The sequence below is a fragment of the Microtus pennsylvanicus genome, chromosome 7 (assembly GCF_037038515.1).
Source record: "Microtus pennsylvanicus isolate mMicPen1 chromosome 7, mMicPen1.hap1, whole genome shotgun sequence".
Classification (NCBI taxonomy): Eukaryota; Metazoa; Chordata; class Mammalia; order Rodentia; family Cricetidae; genus Microtus; species Microtus pennsylvanicus.
The window spans coordinates 89045069-89062736 of NC_134585.1; the positions used below are offsets into that span (position 1 = coordinate 89045069).

At 42.0% G+C, this 17668-nt stretch overlaps 1 protein-coding gene across 1 annotated transcript; it reads left to right on the forward strand.

The window, feature by feature from the left end:
• The first annotated feature begins 1386 nt into the window (after positions 1–1386).
• Positions 1387–16891, forward strand: Lrit3 (leucine rich repeat, Ig-like and transmembrane domains 3). Its single transcript, XM_075981352.1, has 5 exons — positions 1387–4591; positions 5206–5336; positions 6574–7046; positions 9535–9840; positions 11862–16891. The coding sequence occupies exons 1-5, from the start codon at positions 4508–4510 to the stop codon at positions 13001–13003; spliced, it is 2136 nt and encodes a 711-aa protein (XP_075837467.1). The 5' UTR covers positions 1387–4507; the 3' UTR covers positions 13004–16891.
• Positions 16892–17668: the final 777 nt, after the last annotated feature.

Here is a 17668-nt window from a genome sequence, read left to right on the forward strand (position 1 = left end):
GTAGTATAACACCTGTTGTTATATCTGTTATAGTAGTGTAACACCTGTTGTTATATCTGTTATGGTAGTGTAACACCTGTTGTTATATCTGTTATAGTAGTGTAACATCTGTCTTTATATCTGTTATAGTAGTGTAACATCTGTTGTTATATCTGTTATAGTAGTATAACACCTGTTGTTATATCTGTTATAGTAGTGTAACATCTGTCTTTATATCTGTTATAGTAGTGTAACATCTGTCTTTATATCTGTTATAGTAGTGTAACATCTGTCTTTATATCTGTTATAGTAGTGTAACATCTGTCGTTATATCTGTTATAGTAGTGTAACATCTGTCGTTATATCTGTTATAGTAGTATAACACCTGTTGTTATATCTGTTACAGTAGTGTAACACCTGTTGTTATATCTGTTATGGTAGTGTAACACCTGTTGTTATATCTGTTATAGTAGTGTAACATCTGTCTTTATATCTGTTATAGTAGTGTAACATCTGTTGTTATATCTGTTATAGTAGTATAACACCTGTTGTTATATCTGTTATAGTAGTATAACACCTGTTGTTATATCTGTTACAGTAGTGTAACACCTGTTGTTATATCTGTTATGGTAGTGTAACACCTGTTGTTATATCTGTTATAGTAGTGTAACATCTGTCTTTATATCTGTTATAGTAGTGTAACATCTGTTGTTATATCTGTTATAGTAGTATAACACCTGTTGTTATATCTGTTATAGTAGTGTAACATCTGTCTTTATATCTGTTATAGTAGTGTAACATCTGTCTTTATATCTGTTATAGTAGTGTAACATCTGTCTTTATATCTGTTATAGTAGTGTAACATCTGTCGTTATATCTGTTATAGTAGTGTAACATCTGTCGTTATATCTGTTATAGTAGTATAACACCTGTTGTTATATCTGTTATAGTAGTATAACACCTGTTGTTATATCTGTTATAGTAGTATAACACCTGTTGTTATATCTGTTATAGTAGTGTAACACCTGTCTTTATATCTGTTATAGTAGTGTAACACCTGTCTTTATATCTGTTATAGTAGTGTAACACCTGTCTTTATATCTGTTATAGTAGTGTAACACCTGTCTTTATATCTGTTATAGTAGTGTAACACCTGTCTTTATATCTGTTATAGTAGTGTAACACCTGTCTTTATATCTGTTATAGTAGTGTAACACCTGTCTTTATATCTGTTATAGTAGTGTAACATCTGTCTTTATATCTGTTATGGTAGTGTAACATCTGTCGTTATATCTGTTACAGTAGTGTAACACCTGTTGTTATATCTGTTACAGTAGTGTAACACCTGTTGTTATATCTGTTATAGTAGTGTGGCTAGGACCAATTCTGCCTGTTGGGTCTGCCCCATCCAACATGGCAGAGGTATGTTCACTGCGTCTTTGAACCATGCTAACATCCCTAGCTCTAGGGATGCAGTGGGTCTGTGTCACCATCAAACAACTTGTAGCACTCTGCTCACAAACCCTAAGTGCTTGGTAGCAGGACCTCTCTGAAAGATCCAGCAGGGACCAGGAAGCCATTTCTTAAAGGAGCCGTGCCTCTGCTTGTGGCCAGCCAACAAAGAGAGCCTATCTGAAAAAACCAAATGAGGCTACCAAGAAGCTATGCTTGGCTTCTGTTTTTGTTGGTCTAGAAGCCCTCTATTTTTTTCTTAAGCTTTTTTAGATCTTATGTGGATCTATGCCCCAGATGGTGGGTACCATTTGTAAACAGAGACTGCTTTTTCATTTACCTGCTGCCTGACCTGAATAATCACATAGAAACTATGTTAATTACAACACTGTTTGGCCAATAGCTTAGGCATATTCCTAGCTAGCTTTTACAACTTAAATTAGCCCATTTCTATTAATCTGTGTATTACAATGATGCTATGGACTACAGGTAAGGTTCCGGCATCTTTCTCCTTTGGCAGCTACATGGCATCTGCCTGGCTCCACCTTCTCCTTGCAGTCAGTTTAGTTTTCCCACCTAGCTCTATTCTGCCCTGTCATATGCCAAAGCACCTTCTTTATTAATCAATGGTAATAAAACGTATTCATAGCATAGAGGGGAATCTCACATCAGGATCCCTTAGCTGAAAGGTCGAAGTTCTCCTGAACATGTCCTCAGAGAGACTTCCTTCCTCAGCCTGGCCCCAGAGAGACGTCTCATCTTTTTGTAATTCTCCTGTGACAACATTAAAATGTGTTGTACTCCTGAGAGCTTTGTGCCAGGAGCTGCTGGCTTGTTCAGCCCCTGCAGTTAAGCTGCTTACAGAGACAAAATGACAGCAAGGGTCATGAGAGCAGTTAGATGGGAGAGACAATAGTCACAGAGCGGTTGGATGGCCAGCAGTATTGGACACATTATCTAGAGAACTGACTGTGAGTTCTAGTTTGCAGAGCTTTGAGTTCATGTCTACCAACAAAGGATAACTTCACTTTAATATAATGAATGTAAGCGGTGCACTAATATTTTAACACTGTATCAATCAACTAATTTATACAATGAGACTGACTATAATCATTGAATCTGGTTCCCTGTAGCCGTTGGGCTAACTAGCTTGATACTTTGTCACTAAACAGCTTTTCTATACTTAGTTGGCCACGTCCTGCTTCTCTAGGTCAAAACCTCCATAAACCTGATAATATAAAGACCATTTTGGTCACTTAGTGAGCAGAGTTCTGCCACCAGCTTATTTTCTTCCTCTTGTGCTCACTAACTCAGAGTTACCACCCATCACTGTGTCCCGAGCACTGGGAAACCTTGGGATCGTTTTTAAATCCAGTCTTCTTCATCCCCACACCCAATCAAGTGATTCTTCCGCCTCTATTTCTCAAAACCATATTCTCCACACTTTTTACCAGAACAGGGAGGTTGTGACTCACGGCTGTTCACTTGGACCATAGCTAGTGGTGCCTACTTAAAAGCCTCCAGCTTCCCTCCTACCTGTTCTAAACCAGGGGCTCCTCAACCTGTGAACTGTGACCCCTTGGTGGTGGGGGTGTCCAACAACCCTTTCCCATATCAGATATCCTACATACAATATGTTTACATTATAATTCATAACAGTAGCAAAATGACAGGAAGTAGCAAAAATAACTCTATGTTCGGGGTCACCACAACATTAGGAGCTGTGTTAAAGGATCGCAGCATTAGGAAGACTGAGAATCACTGCTCTATACCTTTCCACACAGCCACCAGGAAATTCATGTCATCTGTTGACCTGATGAGCCACTCACAGCTTAAACTTTATGTTTTTGTTGTCTGGAGGCTGAGTGTGGCTCTTTAACTGGGTATCTAAGGCCTTTCCTCTGCACCCTCAGCCTCAGATGCTTAGCTCTGAGCAACAGAAAATGCTTGTGCTTCCCTGAGGTTCTCTTGAAGTTTCACACACACATACACAAACACACACAGACAGACAAACAGAGCACACCTTTTCCCGCTTCTCTCTACTTGCTTGGGAGCTCAGGGGCCACCCAACAGGAAAGCTTGGCCTGATTACACAGTCTGAACACGATGTTCCTTCTCCTCCTCGTTGGCCTGTGTCTCCATCATTTGGCTTCCTTAGGTATTGCTTAGGGACCAGGTGTTGCTTATCTTTGTTCCTTTAGAACTTGGTTCGGAGGTTGGCAAGCACTCATTAATAATATTTGCTGACCAAGTGAATTGTGTAGTCTCTGAACAGCTGCAATGTGATTATTTTTTAGAAGGAGCAATGTTTTCCAGACTGTATTGTCTATATACGAATTCTATGAGTGCTTGATAACATCACGTAATATTCTTATTTTTATAGAACTCATTCTTCTCATGTCTAAACATGATAGAGTCACATACTATGAAGATGAAATATTTTTATTATCATCATGAATTTCACTTATTTTGTGAGTGGAGGTAGATTTTAAGTTAGATTAAAAGTTTATTCCCTGTAGCTGGGTGAGGTAGTGCAGACTTTTAATCCCAGCAGAGGCAGATAGAGCTCTATGAGTTCAAAGCCAGCCTGGTCTACATAGTGAGACAATATCTCAAAGATGATTTTGTTGCTAAACATTGTTAAAGACATGCCAACTGACCTTCTGAGACTCTTCTTTAGGGGGTGTCCATTATGAGACTGGCATTCAGTTTGTTATGTACTGAGGACTACTTTGAATATCTGGTTGTCCTGCCTTCACCTCCCAACTGCTGAGACTATGTACATACCTCCATACCCAGTTTTATGTGGTGCTGGAGACTGGACCCAGTGGTTTGTTCATACCAGGAAAACACTCTTCCAACTGAGCTGAATCCTCTGCCCTCAGCTCATCTCTAGGATTTTGGTGCTCCAAACATGGAGTGAAATATGGTTTTGAATAGAAATAAGTACCTTCACTAGAAATGAACATGCTTGGGGAAATCATGTGGATACGGAGATGACCTTGGGGAGACTCAGGACATACTGTCACTGACACATCAGGAGAGGATTCAAGAGTCTTCACACAATGGCAATGACATGGGTCGAGCTTACTTGGATTTGGGAGATGAGCAGCGCGGGGCAATGCTGGTAACTCTATGTGAAGTAAAGTCACACTTGCAGGTGAGGATGTACAAATAAACTACCGGAAATTGTAGCTTAGGCCAAGACACTGAGCTCTTGTTTTTTATATTTATTTATTTACCTATCTATCTATCTAGATAACTATTTATTTATTTATTATGTGTACAGCATTCTTTCCATGTGTGCCCGCATGCCAGAAGGGGGCACCAGGTCTCATTATAGATGGCTGTGAGCTACCATGTGGTTGCTGGGAATTGAACTCAGGACCTCTGGAAGAGCAGTCAGTTTTCTTAACCACTGAGCCATCTCTCTAGCCCGACACTGAACTCTATTTAACACTGGATATGCTCTTAAGCTATGGTGACAGTTCCCTCTACAGGAAAGGGGCCCAATAAGGGTTCCTTGCAAATCTAGACATGGGCAGCTATTGAAATTTTCCTGATGAGTGAGATCTTCACTGCTGTGGCAAGCGTGTTACCTGGTCGAGCCCATATTCAAAGGCTGGGTGGATTGATCCCCTGCAAGACACTTGAAGGTTAAATAGCTGCAGATCTCTGCTAATCTGGCTAAGCTGCTGATGCTAAATGTCGGCTGGCATCCCGGCACACCAGCTTCCACATGCTCTTGACTCGCCTCTCACCTTCTGTTCTGAGGGCCACTTTGGAGCTATGTGGCTCCTTGCCTGTCTGTGCCTTGTGCTGTGTTTTCTGGGAGGCGTGAGCTGCACCTGTCCAGCGCAGTGCACCTGTGATCATCACGGCAGGAACGACGGCTCGGGATCAAGGTATGGCCCTCTCTTTGCTGCTAAGTATCCTGACTGTCCTGGTGAAGAGGACACAAGCAAATCATCCTGACTTTATGAAAGCAAATTGTTTATTAAAAATCAGGGGAAGTTTAAATTCCATGAGTCTTGGTTCAGTTTTTCTTAGCTGGTGGCCCACTGTCCTATAATTTTTATTGTGAGCAACAGTTCACCTCTCAGATGCCTCAAAAGATTCTCTGAAATTCCAAAAGAACTTTCTGTCTTGCAAAAATTTATTACACTCACATGCACAATACGCTCCTCTCTGGAGATCAACGTTCAGTATGGGGTGGGAGGGAGCAGGATTGTTACAGAAAGAACAAGAGAGTGAGGCTGGGTCGGAGCTGCAAGCTTATCCATGTAATCTGCTTTCAGAGTTTCCCATTTCATCTGGAGACATTGTTCACTAATACCTTGGTAGTAGGAAGACCAAGAGTGAAGTCAGTGAGGTTAATAATTAGTTTTTTTTAACAGAATTTACAAAAGTAAATTATGTTTAGAAAATAGCACCTGTTCAGACTTTATAGGCCCTCAGAGAAGTTATTAAGCCTCTACATTGCTTTAACCTAGTAAGAATTATAATTCCTTTAGGATGCACAAGAATCCCTTAACGTACAGGCAAATACAAAATGGACTCTTGTTAGTCAGGCACAGTAGACTCTGGGTGTTTTTTTTTTATTTTAGAATATTTGCTAAAAAATAAATGAATTCTTGGGACTTTGACAATTAAAGTAAACAACGAGTTCTTGAAACAAATTTTAACAGAAGAAAATCACAACTTTAATTGAATAATGATTAGAGCTGAGGTACAGCTCAATGGTTCAGCTCTTGCCTGGCATGTCATCCAGTATCTGCCTCTTTGGACAGGCAGGATGATTAATAAAGAGACGGGTATAATCTGTATTTCAGAGTCCTAGCGTGAAAAGTCCTTCATAAATACCCATTGAACACCATGAAATTGCTCAGATTTGATCAACTTTACTATGAGAATGGCCATTTTGTATGGTTCAATTTAATGGTTGCCATATTATGATAAAGGTGAGGAAGGAGATGATGATGATGACAATGTGGCATTATTAATAAATAGATTTTCCAGACTAACCAAATGTTTTGTAAAACACTAGTAGGGAATTAAAAATAGATACATGTTTCAAATAGGGCTTTATTTTAAGATGAGTCTTGGAGAGTCGATCTTCTGACCTTGCTCTTGTGACACCAGGTCAGTGTTGTGTAATGACCTGGACATGAATGAAGTCCCTGCAAACTTCCCTGTGGACACCGTGAAGCTTCGAATAGAGAAGACTGTGGTCCAAAGGATCCCCACAGAGGCCTTCTACTACCTGGTGGAGCTACAGTACCTCTGGCTTACTTACAACTCAGTGGCCAACATAGAACCTGGCAGCTTCTATAACCTAAAGCAACTGCATGAGCTGCGTTTGGATGGCAATTCTCTGACTGCTTTCCCTTGGGCGTCTCTGCTGGACATGCCCCACCTGAGGACACTGGACCTGCACAATAACAGAATAACCCGTGTGCCAAATGAGGTGGTCAGATATCTGAAGAACCTTACCTACTTGGATTTGTCAAGCAACAGAATAGCCACACTGCCACCAGATTTCCTGGAGAGCTGGTCTCATTTAGCTGTGACACCTTCTAGAAGCCTGGATCTTCCACCAAGAAGAATTATTCTTGGTGAGCTCACAAACTTCTGGGCATCTTATGTGTAGATATCTTGATATGCATGGTTTTAGGGATGTGTGTGTGTGTGTGTATGTGTGTGTGTTTGTGTGTGTGTTGTTTGACAAATCCAAGTAGGTGTCCACCCACCTCAAGATCGCGGAGGGACTCTGCTTTCTTTATAGGGCAGAATCTTGCAATTTATTTTTCACATTATGTCTGTTATCTTATACGCTTATGACTACGATACACCTCAAGACAGTCTCTGTATATGGCGCAAAGCAGGAGTAGTGGTTTGTTATTTTCTAGAGGTCGGGCTGTCCTAACCACCATCATTTGTTGAAGACTCTCCTTTCCCATTGCATGGCTGCCCAGCAGTCTCCACAAGCTAAACGAGGCCTCAGCTTGGCTATGAAGGGCAGGGCTTGCAGAATAAGCTTTGTACAAGAATCTGTTTTCTTTCCTCACGTGTGCATGCTCATACCTACATGCACACACATACACGCACACACACACACACACACGCACACACACACAATCAAAGAGCCTATGTAACCCAGCTGTTCTGATGCATGAAACACATTGAATTTCTCTTTCAGAAGGCATGAAGTGGCCTCATCCAAGAATAGTCATGAAATAAATTAATTAATGCAAAGGCTGTGATTGTGGTTGGTGTAGTTCCTTCAAAGAATGTAATAGTTTAACCCTGGGACTTTTTGTACCTTTGTCCCCATGAAAAAAACACAAGGTGGATGTGTGACCGTGGTCAGTCCTTGTAAAACTGTTTCTATTCACATCTTAAAAACTGTACTTTGACCTTAGATGTTTCAAAACTGGAATGAACAGGCTTCATGTTTTTGATGGATTGAAAAATCTTTCCTCCTATTTAATTCTTTGAGTTCTGCATGAATCCTGGTAATGGCTCCCATGCTGGATGAGTGGCTGGATAGAATTTTCTCCCATTCTGTCAGTTGGTTGTCTCTTTGCTGCTAATTGCTTCCTGTGCTGTGCAGAACCTTTTTGTTTGATACAATGTCATCTGTTGGTTCTTGCTATTACTTCTTAAGGTATTGAAGTCTTATTTAGAAATTTATTTTTTATGCTTATATCTTGACATGTTTCCTCTGGTAGCTTCTTAGTTTAAGGTCTTATATTAAAGGTTTTTGGTCTCTTTTGGAATGTTTTTTTTTTTTTGTTGTTGTTCAGGCTGATTCAGAAAGATCATTTTAGAGGCTTTCTGGTTTACCAGATTGTAATATTTCATTTTTCTGACATCTCCTTTCTTCTAATTAAGTGTACTTTTTCCTAAGTAAATCTGCAGCTGAAGAGCTACATTATATATACATTCTGGGAGAGATTATCGCACATTGCATAATGTTGTGGAGCTTTCTAGAATTAGGATTTCAGCCTAGGTTTCCTAGACATACTCAGTTATTAATATAAGAAAGAAACCAAGAAGTCTGCTTACAACACAACTGGGTGGTCCTTCAGTACTAAAATATTAAAAGAAAATTAAAATATTAAAATTAAAGTATTAAAAGAAAAGAGTGCAAATTGGCATTAATTATCAGACCAGTCACAGAGTCACAGGATTTAATGTAAGAGGGAAGAACTCAAGGTTATGCACCCACAGGAGAAAAACAAACTCCTCCAGTAGGAGATTAAAAAGTAACCAGTCCTGGCAGAAGAATGAGCCCTCATGGCCTGCTGTTACAGGACCCATAAGTCACAGTGGAAACATCGCCCTGCAAGCAGTCAATTCAGTGTCCAGCACTGCTAGGCCTCCTGAAATCACAGTTCTCTGTTCCCTTCTCAGCTCGGGTCCCATGTTATCGCAAAAGCTGTAACTACAGGTCCCTAAAACCAACCTTCTTCTCAAGTTTGTGATAAGGCCACCGCTTGCAGGGAAGCATCTTTAGAGACATGTTCTATTCTCGGTCTCTCCGAGAAACTTTCCAAGTCTCATTGCAGGTTGTTCTGAAAGCCTTTTTTGTTTTTGGTAATTTTGGAAAGGCTGAGAATGGGCCCATGACTTTGGGTCTTTTATACTGAATGGTTCTTCGGCTGTGACCACCTTTACTAACAAGAAGCTCCTCTGTTCCCACAACAACAGCTTCAGTATTCTTCCTGGGCATTCCCTTAAGTAGAGAACAGAACACTCGAAGTTGTTAATACTCGTAGCTACTATTTCCCAACATTTACTCCAAATACTAACCTTTACCCTCTCATTTAATTCCAATGATCCTATGAGGAAGTTGGTATTGTTATTATGATTATTATTGCTATTATTATTTTCATTTTAGAGGTTAAGAAGCTGGGGCACAGAGGGACTAGAAGCCAGTAACCTCAGCTGACCTACAGGTGAATGTACTTTGTCCTTCCCAAAGCTTCATCTGTTAGGGAGATAGCGTGCCAACCTTCTGCCACAAGACAAGGTGCACTGCCAATTTAATTCATCAGGGCGACCTTTACTGTTCCTTTCCACTCTGTGTTTGTGTTTTAGGTTTACAGGACAACCCTTGGTTCTGCGACTGTCACATTTCCAAAGTGATTGAGTTGTCAAAAGTTGCTGACCACACCGTTGTGCTTCTTGACCCTCTGATGGTCTGTAGTGAACCCGAGCGCCTCGAAGGAATCTTGTTTCAGAGGGCGGAGCTGGAACAGTGTCTGAAGCCGTCAGTGATGACCTCAGCTACCAAGATCACATCAGCTGTGGGTAGTAATGTCCTGCTGAGGTGTGATGCCACTGGCTACCCCACCCCACAGCTGACGTGGACCAGATCCAACGGCTCACCAGTTAATTATACAGGTACGATTAGTATTCCAGCGTGAACAAGTTTACAAAAATGTAGATTTCATTTCATGGGGTTTTTTTTGTGTGAAAATTTTATTTTATTATTATTTTTCTTTTTTACATCTTTTTTAAAAATTATTTATTTTATTTGAATTAGTGTTTTGCCTGCATATATGTCTATGTGAAGGTGTCATAACTTGGAGTTACAGACAGTTGTAAGCTGCCATGTGGGTGCCTGGAATTGAACCCAGATCCTCTGGAAAAGCAGTCAGTGCGCTTTACTGCTGAGCCATCTCTGTTTGTTTGTTTGTTTGTTTGTTTTTAAGACAGGGTTTCTTCTTCATGTGACTCTGGCTACTAGTCCTTTAGATCAGGCTGGCCTCAAACTCAGAGATCTGCTTGCCTCTACCTTGGAATGCTGGGATTAAAGGCCCACACCTCCACATCCGGTTCTTTTGTACAAACTTTAAATGGCTGGTTAATTCTTATAACACCAAGATTGGTAGTGCTGGTTTTGTTTCCAGTGATGGAAACCGACTCCAGGGCCAGACAGGTGCTCTACCAGCAAGTTATACCTTTAGCCTACAAATTCAAATGAAATTTTGTTTTGGTACTTGGAATCAAACCTAGGGCTTTCTGTGCTATAGTCCTAGCTCCCTGGACACAGGGGATTTCAAGAGTACATTTTATTGATCAATATTTTCTCACTTTATATAACTACTTAGAAAAGAATTAGACCATAGAGCTCTTTTTGCATGTCCAGGTAAATAAACGAAGGCCACCAAGGCTTTTGTCCTGTTCAGTTACCTTGGATACACTCACTTTAAAGTGAAAAACCTTGGAAACATTTTTAAAAAGACTTTTATACAAATTTTGAACAACTCTATTTAAACACTCAATTACACAGAGTGCTTACTATGGGGCAGAAATATAATTTTTGGAAATATTAATTATATAGGCTTTTTAAACCCTGTGGTGATTAAGTTCTACTCACTTAAGCAAAGATAAGATTAGTCTTGGGACTCTTCAAAATAAAATGACAATTAAGATTGAAAAACATAAAGCTTGATGGAATAAAAAGTGAAGGTCCATAGTCCTGTAGACTGCTGACACATGGCTACTGAGTTCACATCTGGGCTATTGGTACCCTGCTTTATGTAATATTGTCCTCCAGGAAGCTTCTGTCTTCATTTCAGATAACATTCTAGTGTTTAGCTAAAAAATATTGCAATTTTCTGTATATTTCTATATATTACTCTGCAAACAAGTGAGCTTATAATTCTCTAGTTTATCTGAGTTTATTATGGAGTGGATGACATCCGGGCAGTGGTGGCCCACGCCTTTAATCCCAGCCCTCAGCAGGCAAGGGCAGGCAGATCTCAGAGTGTGAGGCCAGCCTGGTCTACAGAATGAGTTCCAGGACAGCCTGGAGAAACCCTGTCTCAAGCAAGCAAGCAAACAAACAAACAAACAAACAAACAAAAAAGGGGACAGATAGTTTAGAATAAAAGTCACAGCTCCCTTATGCCAAAACATGACCTTTGGTGCCTACTGGGTATTTGCATAGATGCATTAAATTACAATGAGAAAAAAATCTTGAGAAACCGTTAAGTAAAGCCTTTTTGTTGTTGTCTTCCTGCGTAACCCTAAGTCTTATGATAAACATTTTATAGATTCACAATCAGAATTGGAAGGAGATTTTGAGATTAGTTTTTCTAATCCGAATTTTTCCCCAAACACAGAGACTTGAGTCTGTACATATCAGTTTCCTTGCATACAACTGTGTGCTGCTGGGGAGACCTGGATCTTCTGATTTCCATCCCTAAACACTTTTAGGGGGTCATTTCTCAAACAGACAGACCCGGCAGCTCTGGGCAGGTCCCAGACTTCATGTGAACCATTTTCCTCATCCTCACCCGCCGTACAAAGTGCCTTTTCCCCCGGCTGTGTGAGAGGGACGCACACAGAATCTCTGTCAATCCTAGTTGGTATGAGTGCTCCTACCTGTCACAGAGCTCTCGTGTGTTCTCTCCTAGTAATCCAGGAGTCTCCAGGAGAAGGAGCCAGATGGTCCATCATGAGCCTGACGGGCATCTCCTACAGGGATGCTGGGGATTACAGATGTAAAGCCAAGAACCTAGCTGGGACGTCGGAAGCTGTGGTGTCTGTGACCATTGTTGGCACCGTTACTACCACCCTATTACCAGACACTTCAGAAAGAAACCCCGGAGAGCGCCCTGATGAGGATCCTCAGCAGGGAGAAGGAAGCGTGCCACCTCTACTTAAGTCGCGGTTGCCACCCGGCCTCTCTTCCACTTCTTCCTATTCCACTCCCTCAACTGCTCTGTCTACGTCTCCACCACCTCCTTCTTCCTTCTCTTTGCCTCCTGTCTTCTCTGTTGCTTCTGCACCCACGAGTGTAAAAACCAGCAGCTCTGAAAGCACCGTCAGGACTAGCCACCAGCCACTCCCGCTCCACCCCGGCGGGAAAAGCTATGCAAAGCTAGAAAAGAACGGAAGTAAGTTTCCGCCAGTCAGCGCGAGTAAGAAAGAGGAGTTGGCACTGTTGGATCAGGCGATGCCCACGGAAACAAATGTCTCTATAGCCGACCTCAGGGTGGCCAGCGAGACTGGAGTGAGCGCGACTTTGACGTGGAACGTCACCACACGGGGGGCTGATGTGACTGTGCTGTATTCTAAGTACGGAGAGAAGGACCTGCTGCTAGCGGATGCAGACTATGGCGAGAACCAGGCAACCATAGATGGCCTAGAACCCGGCAGTCAGTATGTGGCATGTGTCTGTCCCAAAGGAGTGGCTCCTCGGAAGGACCAGTGTATCGTGTTTTCTACCAACGGAGTGGAAGAACGTGACTCCCAGTGGTCATTCCTCATCGTGGTGACCAGCACTGCCTGTGTTATAGTCGTGCCCCTAATTTGTTTTTTATTATATAAAGTGTGTAAACTACAATGTACATCAGACCCTTTCTGGGAAGATGATTTGGCGAAAGAGACATATATCCAGTTTGAGACTCTGTCGCCCAGGTCACAAAGTATAGGAGAGCTGTGGACACGGAGGCACAGAGATGACACAGAGAAGTTGCTGCTGTGCTCTCGGGCAAGTGCGGACTCTCAGCTGAACTCTAAGTGTGACCATTATAGACCAGAATACTATTGCTGAGGTTGTGCAGGTGCAATGACTGTGAGCCAAGAACCGAGGGATCTAATGCTGTCACAGACCCTCTGTTGGATGACTTTTGGACAGACTTTCCTATCATCTGTGAGAATCACAAACGCCATTTTTTGATGCATTTTTAAATTTAGTTGAGAAACATCTGAGCTATAACAACAAATGACCTTTATTTTTTATTACACAAATGATGTCCAAGTAAATAATTTCTTAGTAGTATTTAATAAGTTTATAGTAATTTTAGGGCAATTTAGTTCCTAAAATAAGTTTATAAAAAATACAATAGCTAACCTCTTCATTTGAAAGAACACATGTTAGCAGTCAAGAGATGTTAGCATTGCCAGTGAAGACTGGCAACCCTGAATGTTCAAAGTGCTCTGAAGAGTTTACTAGGGGCGTTTGCCGCAGCTGCCTGGCGTGCGAGCGTGAAACCCTAATGAATCTTGTGTCAACATGTAGTTTCTTCCCTAATCCTTTAAAGTCAGGTATCAGTTAAATTAAGTACAGCATGAGGATAGTAACAAACAGCATCTCTATAGTACTAGTGGCTGTATTTTTAACACAGTACCTAGCGGTTGTATTTTTAACACAGTTGATAGACTGTCTGTTTGGGCCTCATGATGTGTTCATTTAAGAATGATCTTCTTGATTTCTTTCCACCCCTCCCATCTCATTGTCTTCCTTCACTTTCCTTTCTTCATCCTTTTAAGAGACAGAAGATGCCCAGCCACCAACGAACTGCAAGCTCAGCTGTCTTCTGCCTCCCTGTATTTTTATTGTCTGGGTAGAAGGAAGGCCTCTGAGATTTCTTTGCTGTTGTTGTTTTTGTTTTTCAGGTATAGTGGTTTGCTCCTTTATTTATTTTCTTTTTCATGGGGTTGGTGTTTTCCGTGAATACACATCTGGGGACCTCAATGTGTGCCCAGTACCCTCAGAAGACAGAAGTGGGCATCGAGTTCACTGGAACCAGAGATTAAACATTACTGCATGATGAATGGGTCAAAAAGAAATCAAGAAACAAACACAAAATACACAAACAGGAGGAGCACTCTCAAACTCTTCCTAGACAGCCAGCTTCATGCTCATCCCTAACCAGATAAAGACATGGCAACCAAAGAAAGGATGCAGGGAAGCAAGAAAGCTAGCAAATAATCAGGCGAGGTAGAAGGAAAGAGAAGAGGCCAAAATAGCCCTTGTGAACATGGATCAAAACATACTCAGTAAAATACTTGCAATCCTAGCACAGGCATACATCAAAAAGACTACCTGCTGCGACTGAGTTGGCTTTTTTCCAGAGATGCAGGGTTGGTTCAACAATGCAAGTGATAATAAATGCAATTGTCTTAGTCAGGGTTTCCATTGCTGTAATAGAACACCACTAGCAAAGCAACTTGGGGAGAAAAGGGTTTATTTGGCTTAGGCTTCCACATCACAGTTCATGATCAAAGGAAGTCAGGACAAAAACTCAAACAGGGCAGGAACCTGGAGGCAGGATCAGACGCAGAGGCCATGGAAGAGTGCTGTGTACTGGCTTACTTCCCATGGCTTGCTCAGACTGCATTTGTAGAGAACCCAGGACCACCAGCCCAGGGGTGGTAGATAGGCCCACCCATAATAATCACTAATTAGTAAAATGCCCTACAGGTTTGTCTGCAGCTCAACCTTAGAGGAACGTTTTTTTTTTTTTTAAATTGAGTCTCTTTCCTCTCTGATGACTCTAGCTTGTGTCAAGTTGACATAAAACTAGCCAGCGCAGTAATGACCCACATAAATGGGCTGAAAGACATTGTCCTAGAAGGGTGTTTTGACATTTGGAAAGAGAAGTGTCAGTGGATTCATTGAAGTAGGTCCAATGAACACGTGGGATAAAGACTTCATAAATACTATTTGGTTTTTAAAAATAACTTTTCACAAGCATTATACACATTGTAGGAGTGGCTGTAGTGTGGCTATGGGGATTAATAAAGGCCACAGTATGCAGCCGAGCATTCTGGAGGACAGACACCGCAACTCAGCAGTGTGTTGCCACCTGGCCTGGGGATATCCCAGGAAACAGGACTAACACAGCACAGCCATAGTTGTGACCCGTGGTAAAGAGCTAGCCTTTACGAGAAATTCTATTCTGTTTACGAAAGAAACACCTGGAAAGAGGTATGGCTGAACATAGACGTGAGGAAGGGAAGCATCCATCAAACTCCGAGAACGGTCTCTGGGCTGGGATTTCCTAGTCTGTGTCATCTCCTCTTTGAAGGAGTGTGGCCATGCCCCCAGCATGTGGTCCCTATCCATCTTATACAGCACTTCCAGAAAGAAATGCTAACCAAACTGACTGATCTTTGATGTTTGGTCCAAGGAGAAAAGCTGGCCCTGGGCAAGCGGCCAATGCTGATACCTGAAAACCGGTGAGAAGATGGGATTAGGGACTTCAATGAACGATGACCTCCGTTCCTAAGGGAGGACCGAGAGAGTGACTGGTAGTTAGCTGTGGTCAAGAACCTGGGTGCCGCCCCATGGACTGCTCCCCAGTGGGCCTGGAGGTGTTCTTCATTCTGTCCTTTACTGCCTTCTGTTCGCACTTTTGTGCACCTCTACTGTGGAGGCTGCCACTGAGCAAAATCTGCCAAAATTATTCTTGAGTTTGTCCAGCCTCTGGGGATGATGGACAGGCTCTGGTGAGGAGGAAAGGTCTGGAAGCTCTGGGTGCTACATGATAAGTCTTCAGTTCCAGACGTGGAGAGGAGCAGCTCACCTAGAAGTTCCTTGGCACCATGATGCCAGGTAGGGAAGACGGCTAAGGTGCAGCTTCTCTTTGGGGAGCTTGACGGCTGTCCACCAATGGAGAACCCTTCACAGACTCCTAGATTCAACCTATTATCAGCATCACAATATCACATGATATTGTGACTGGAGTCCTCTGCTCGTCCGGGTACCATCTCAGTGAGGCGACATGACCTCTTAAGGGGCAGGTCAAGCCCTGTGACCCCTGCTGGGGTTAGATGGCAGCAGTCCCTGGGCAGGAATGCTCAAGTCCTTCTGCCAAGATGGAGGGCTTTGAACTAATAATCTCAAGTTTACTCAAGTCACCACACCACAGGCAGGACACAGGCATTGCCCATCACAGTCCAGCCCACAGAAAGCGACCATCGCTACCACATTGTCCTACACAGCACCTGGCTTGGCTGGTTCCCTGGAGAAGCAAGGCTGTTCTGTCTTAGTTACTGTTTTCCTCTTCTATCTACAATTTCATCCATCCTTTAGGTTCCCTTGACATCCCTGGATGTGACTAGAAACCCTGCCCGTGTTCTGAATCACAGGGGCATAGTGAGGACGTTATTGAAGAAACCATTACAACAAACTTTGTATTCCCTGGATGGTGAAGATTTTGAGACATAGGATAGATTTCTAAAGTTGTGTCAGGAATCCAAGAAGCAAGTTCTGATAAATCTGTCTAAGTCATCTGTTTGCTTTTAATGCACTATATCCAAGGAATTATAAGTAACTGGAGAATTAATTTATTAATTCTAAACATCTTTTTGTTAAAAAGAAATTGTGTTTAGACTCCAAAACGTCCCTGTGTTTATAATTTCCTCATTTTCTTTCCCTCCTCTTTGCCTTTATCTTTCTCTTTGCCTTTCCCCCTCCCTTCCTGTATTTCCCTCCTCTTCCCCCTCCCCTTTCTTTCCTTTCTTTCCCTTTTCTCCCACTCCTGTGTATCCTCGGTGCTCTCACCAATGAGTGCATTCATTGTCGAATGATCTAAAGCTTTTAGTTTTGTAGCCAGTTAGTATTTTAAAAAGAATTTTTCAAAATAATTTTGTCTAACTTCACTTTATGTTAGATTAATTTATTTTAAATAAAAAAGTTAATAAAGTTTTATTTATTTACTATGATATAGGTGTCATTCAATTTTGTCATCATGATTTTTTAAAGATTCAGATATTGAATTATTCATACTTTATTAGGAATTCTATTACTGTGGGAGACTGTTTCAGATTTCCGAGCCTGCCAGTGGCTATGGAGAGGTGTCCATATTTTACAAAGGCAATTTGTCAAGACAGGAGGCCTGGAACATCAGACATAATACGTTACTGATTTCCTTCAAAATCAAGTCCAACCTGGAGTTGATTTTGACCATCAGAGAAAAGCTGGCAGGGACATGGTCTGGGGTCAGGAGGCCAGGAGAAAACCCTGTGTTACCCTGAGCTCAGTAGTGGGGCACATGAGGTATGTTGCAATTCATGACGAAGAGTTAAAGCCATCTTCTTTAAAAGCAAGCACATAGGAGGTTTAGTCAAAATATCCTGGTGATGTAATTGCTATCCTGTTCTTTCAAGGATGCTCTCTCAGGTAGGGAAGACTGAAGCCCCATTGGGCAGCATGAAATGCGTACAGTGAACAGCTTAAGAATGTTCATGGAGACACTGTGCTGAGCTAACCTAAGTGACACACAGCCAGTGGGTCTGCCGATTAAAAATGATTGTGAGGTTTGGCAAGATGGCTCCGAAGTAAAGGCACTGGCTGCCTGACGGTGGTGTTCTGATGACATGAATTTGTAAAGAAGGAAGGAGGGGCCTGACTCAGTCGTTGCCCTCTGGTCCCCAGAGATGCCCTATTGACACATGTACCACACACACACTGAAACGATGCTTCCCTCAG

Excerpts from the sequence above, each read along its gene's own strand:
- Lrit3 (XM_075981352.1), top strand. The coding sequence starts at position 4,508 with ATGGGTCGAGCTTACTTGGATTTGGGAGATGAGCAGCGCGGGGCAATG. Across the intron at positions 5,337-6,573 it reads AACGACGGCTCGGGATCAAG|GTCAGTGTTGTGTAATGACC; the intron begins GTATGGCCCTCT and ends TTGTGACACCAG. Across the intron at positions 7,047-9,534 it reads ACCAAGAAGAATTATTCTTG|GTTTACAGGACAACCCTTGG; the intron begins GTGAGCTCACAA and ends TTTGTGTTTTAG.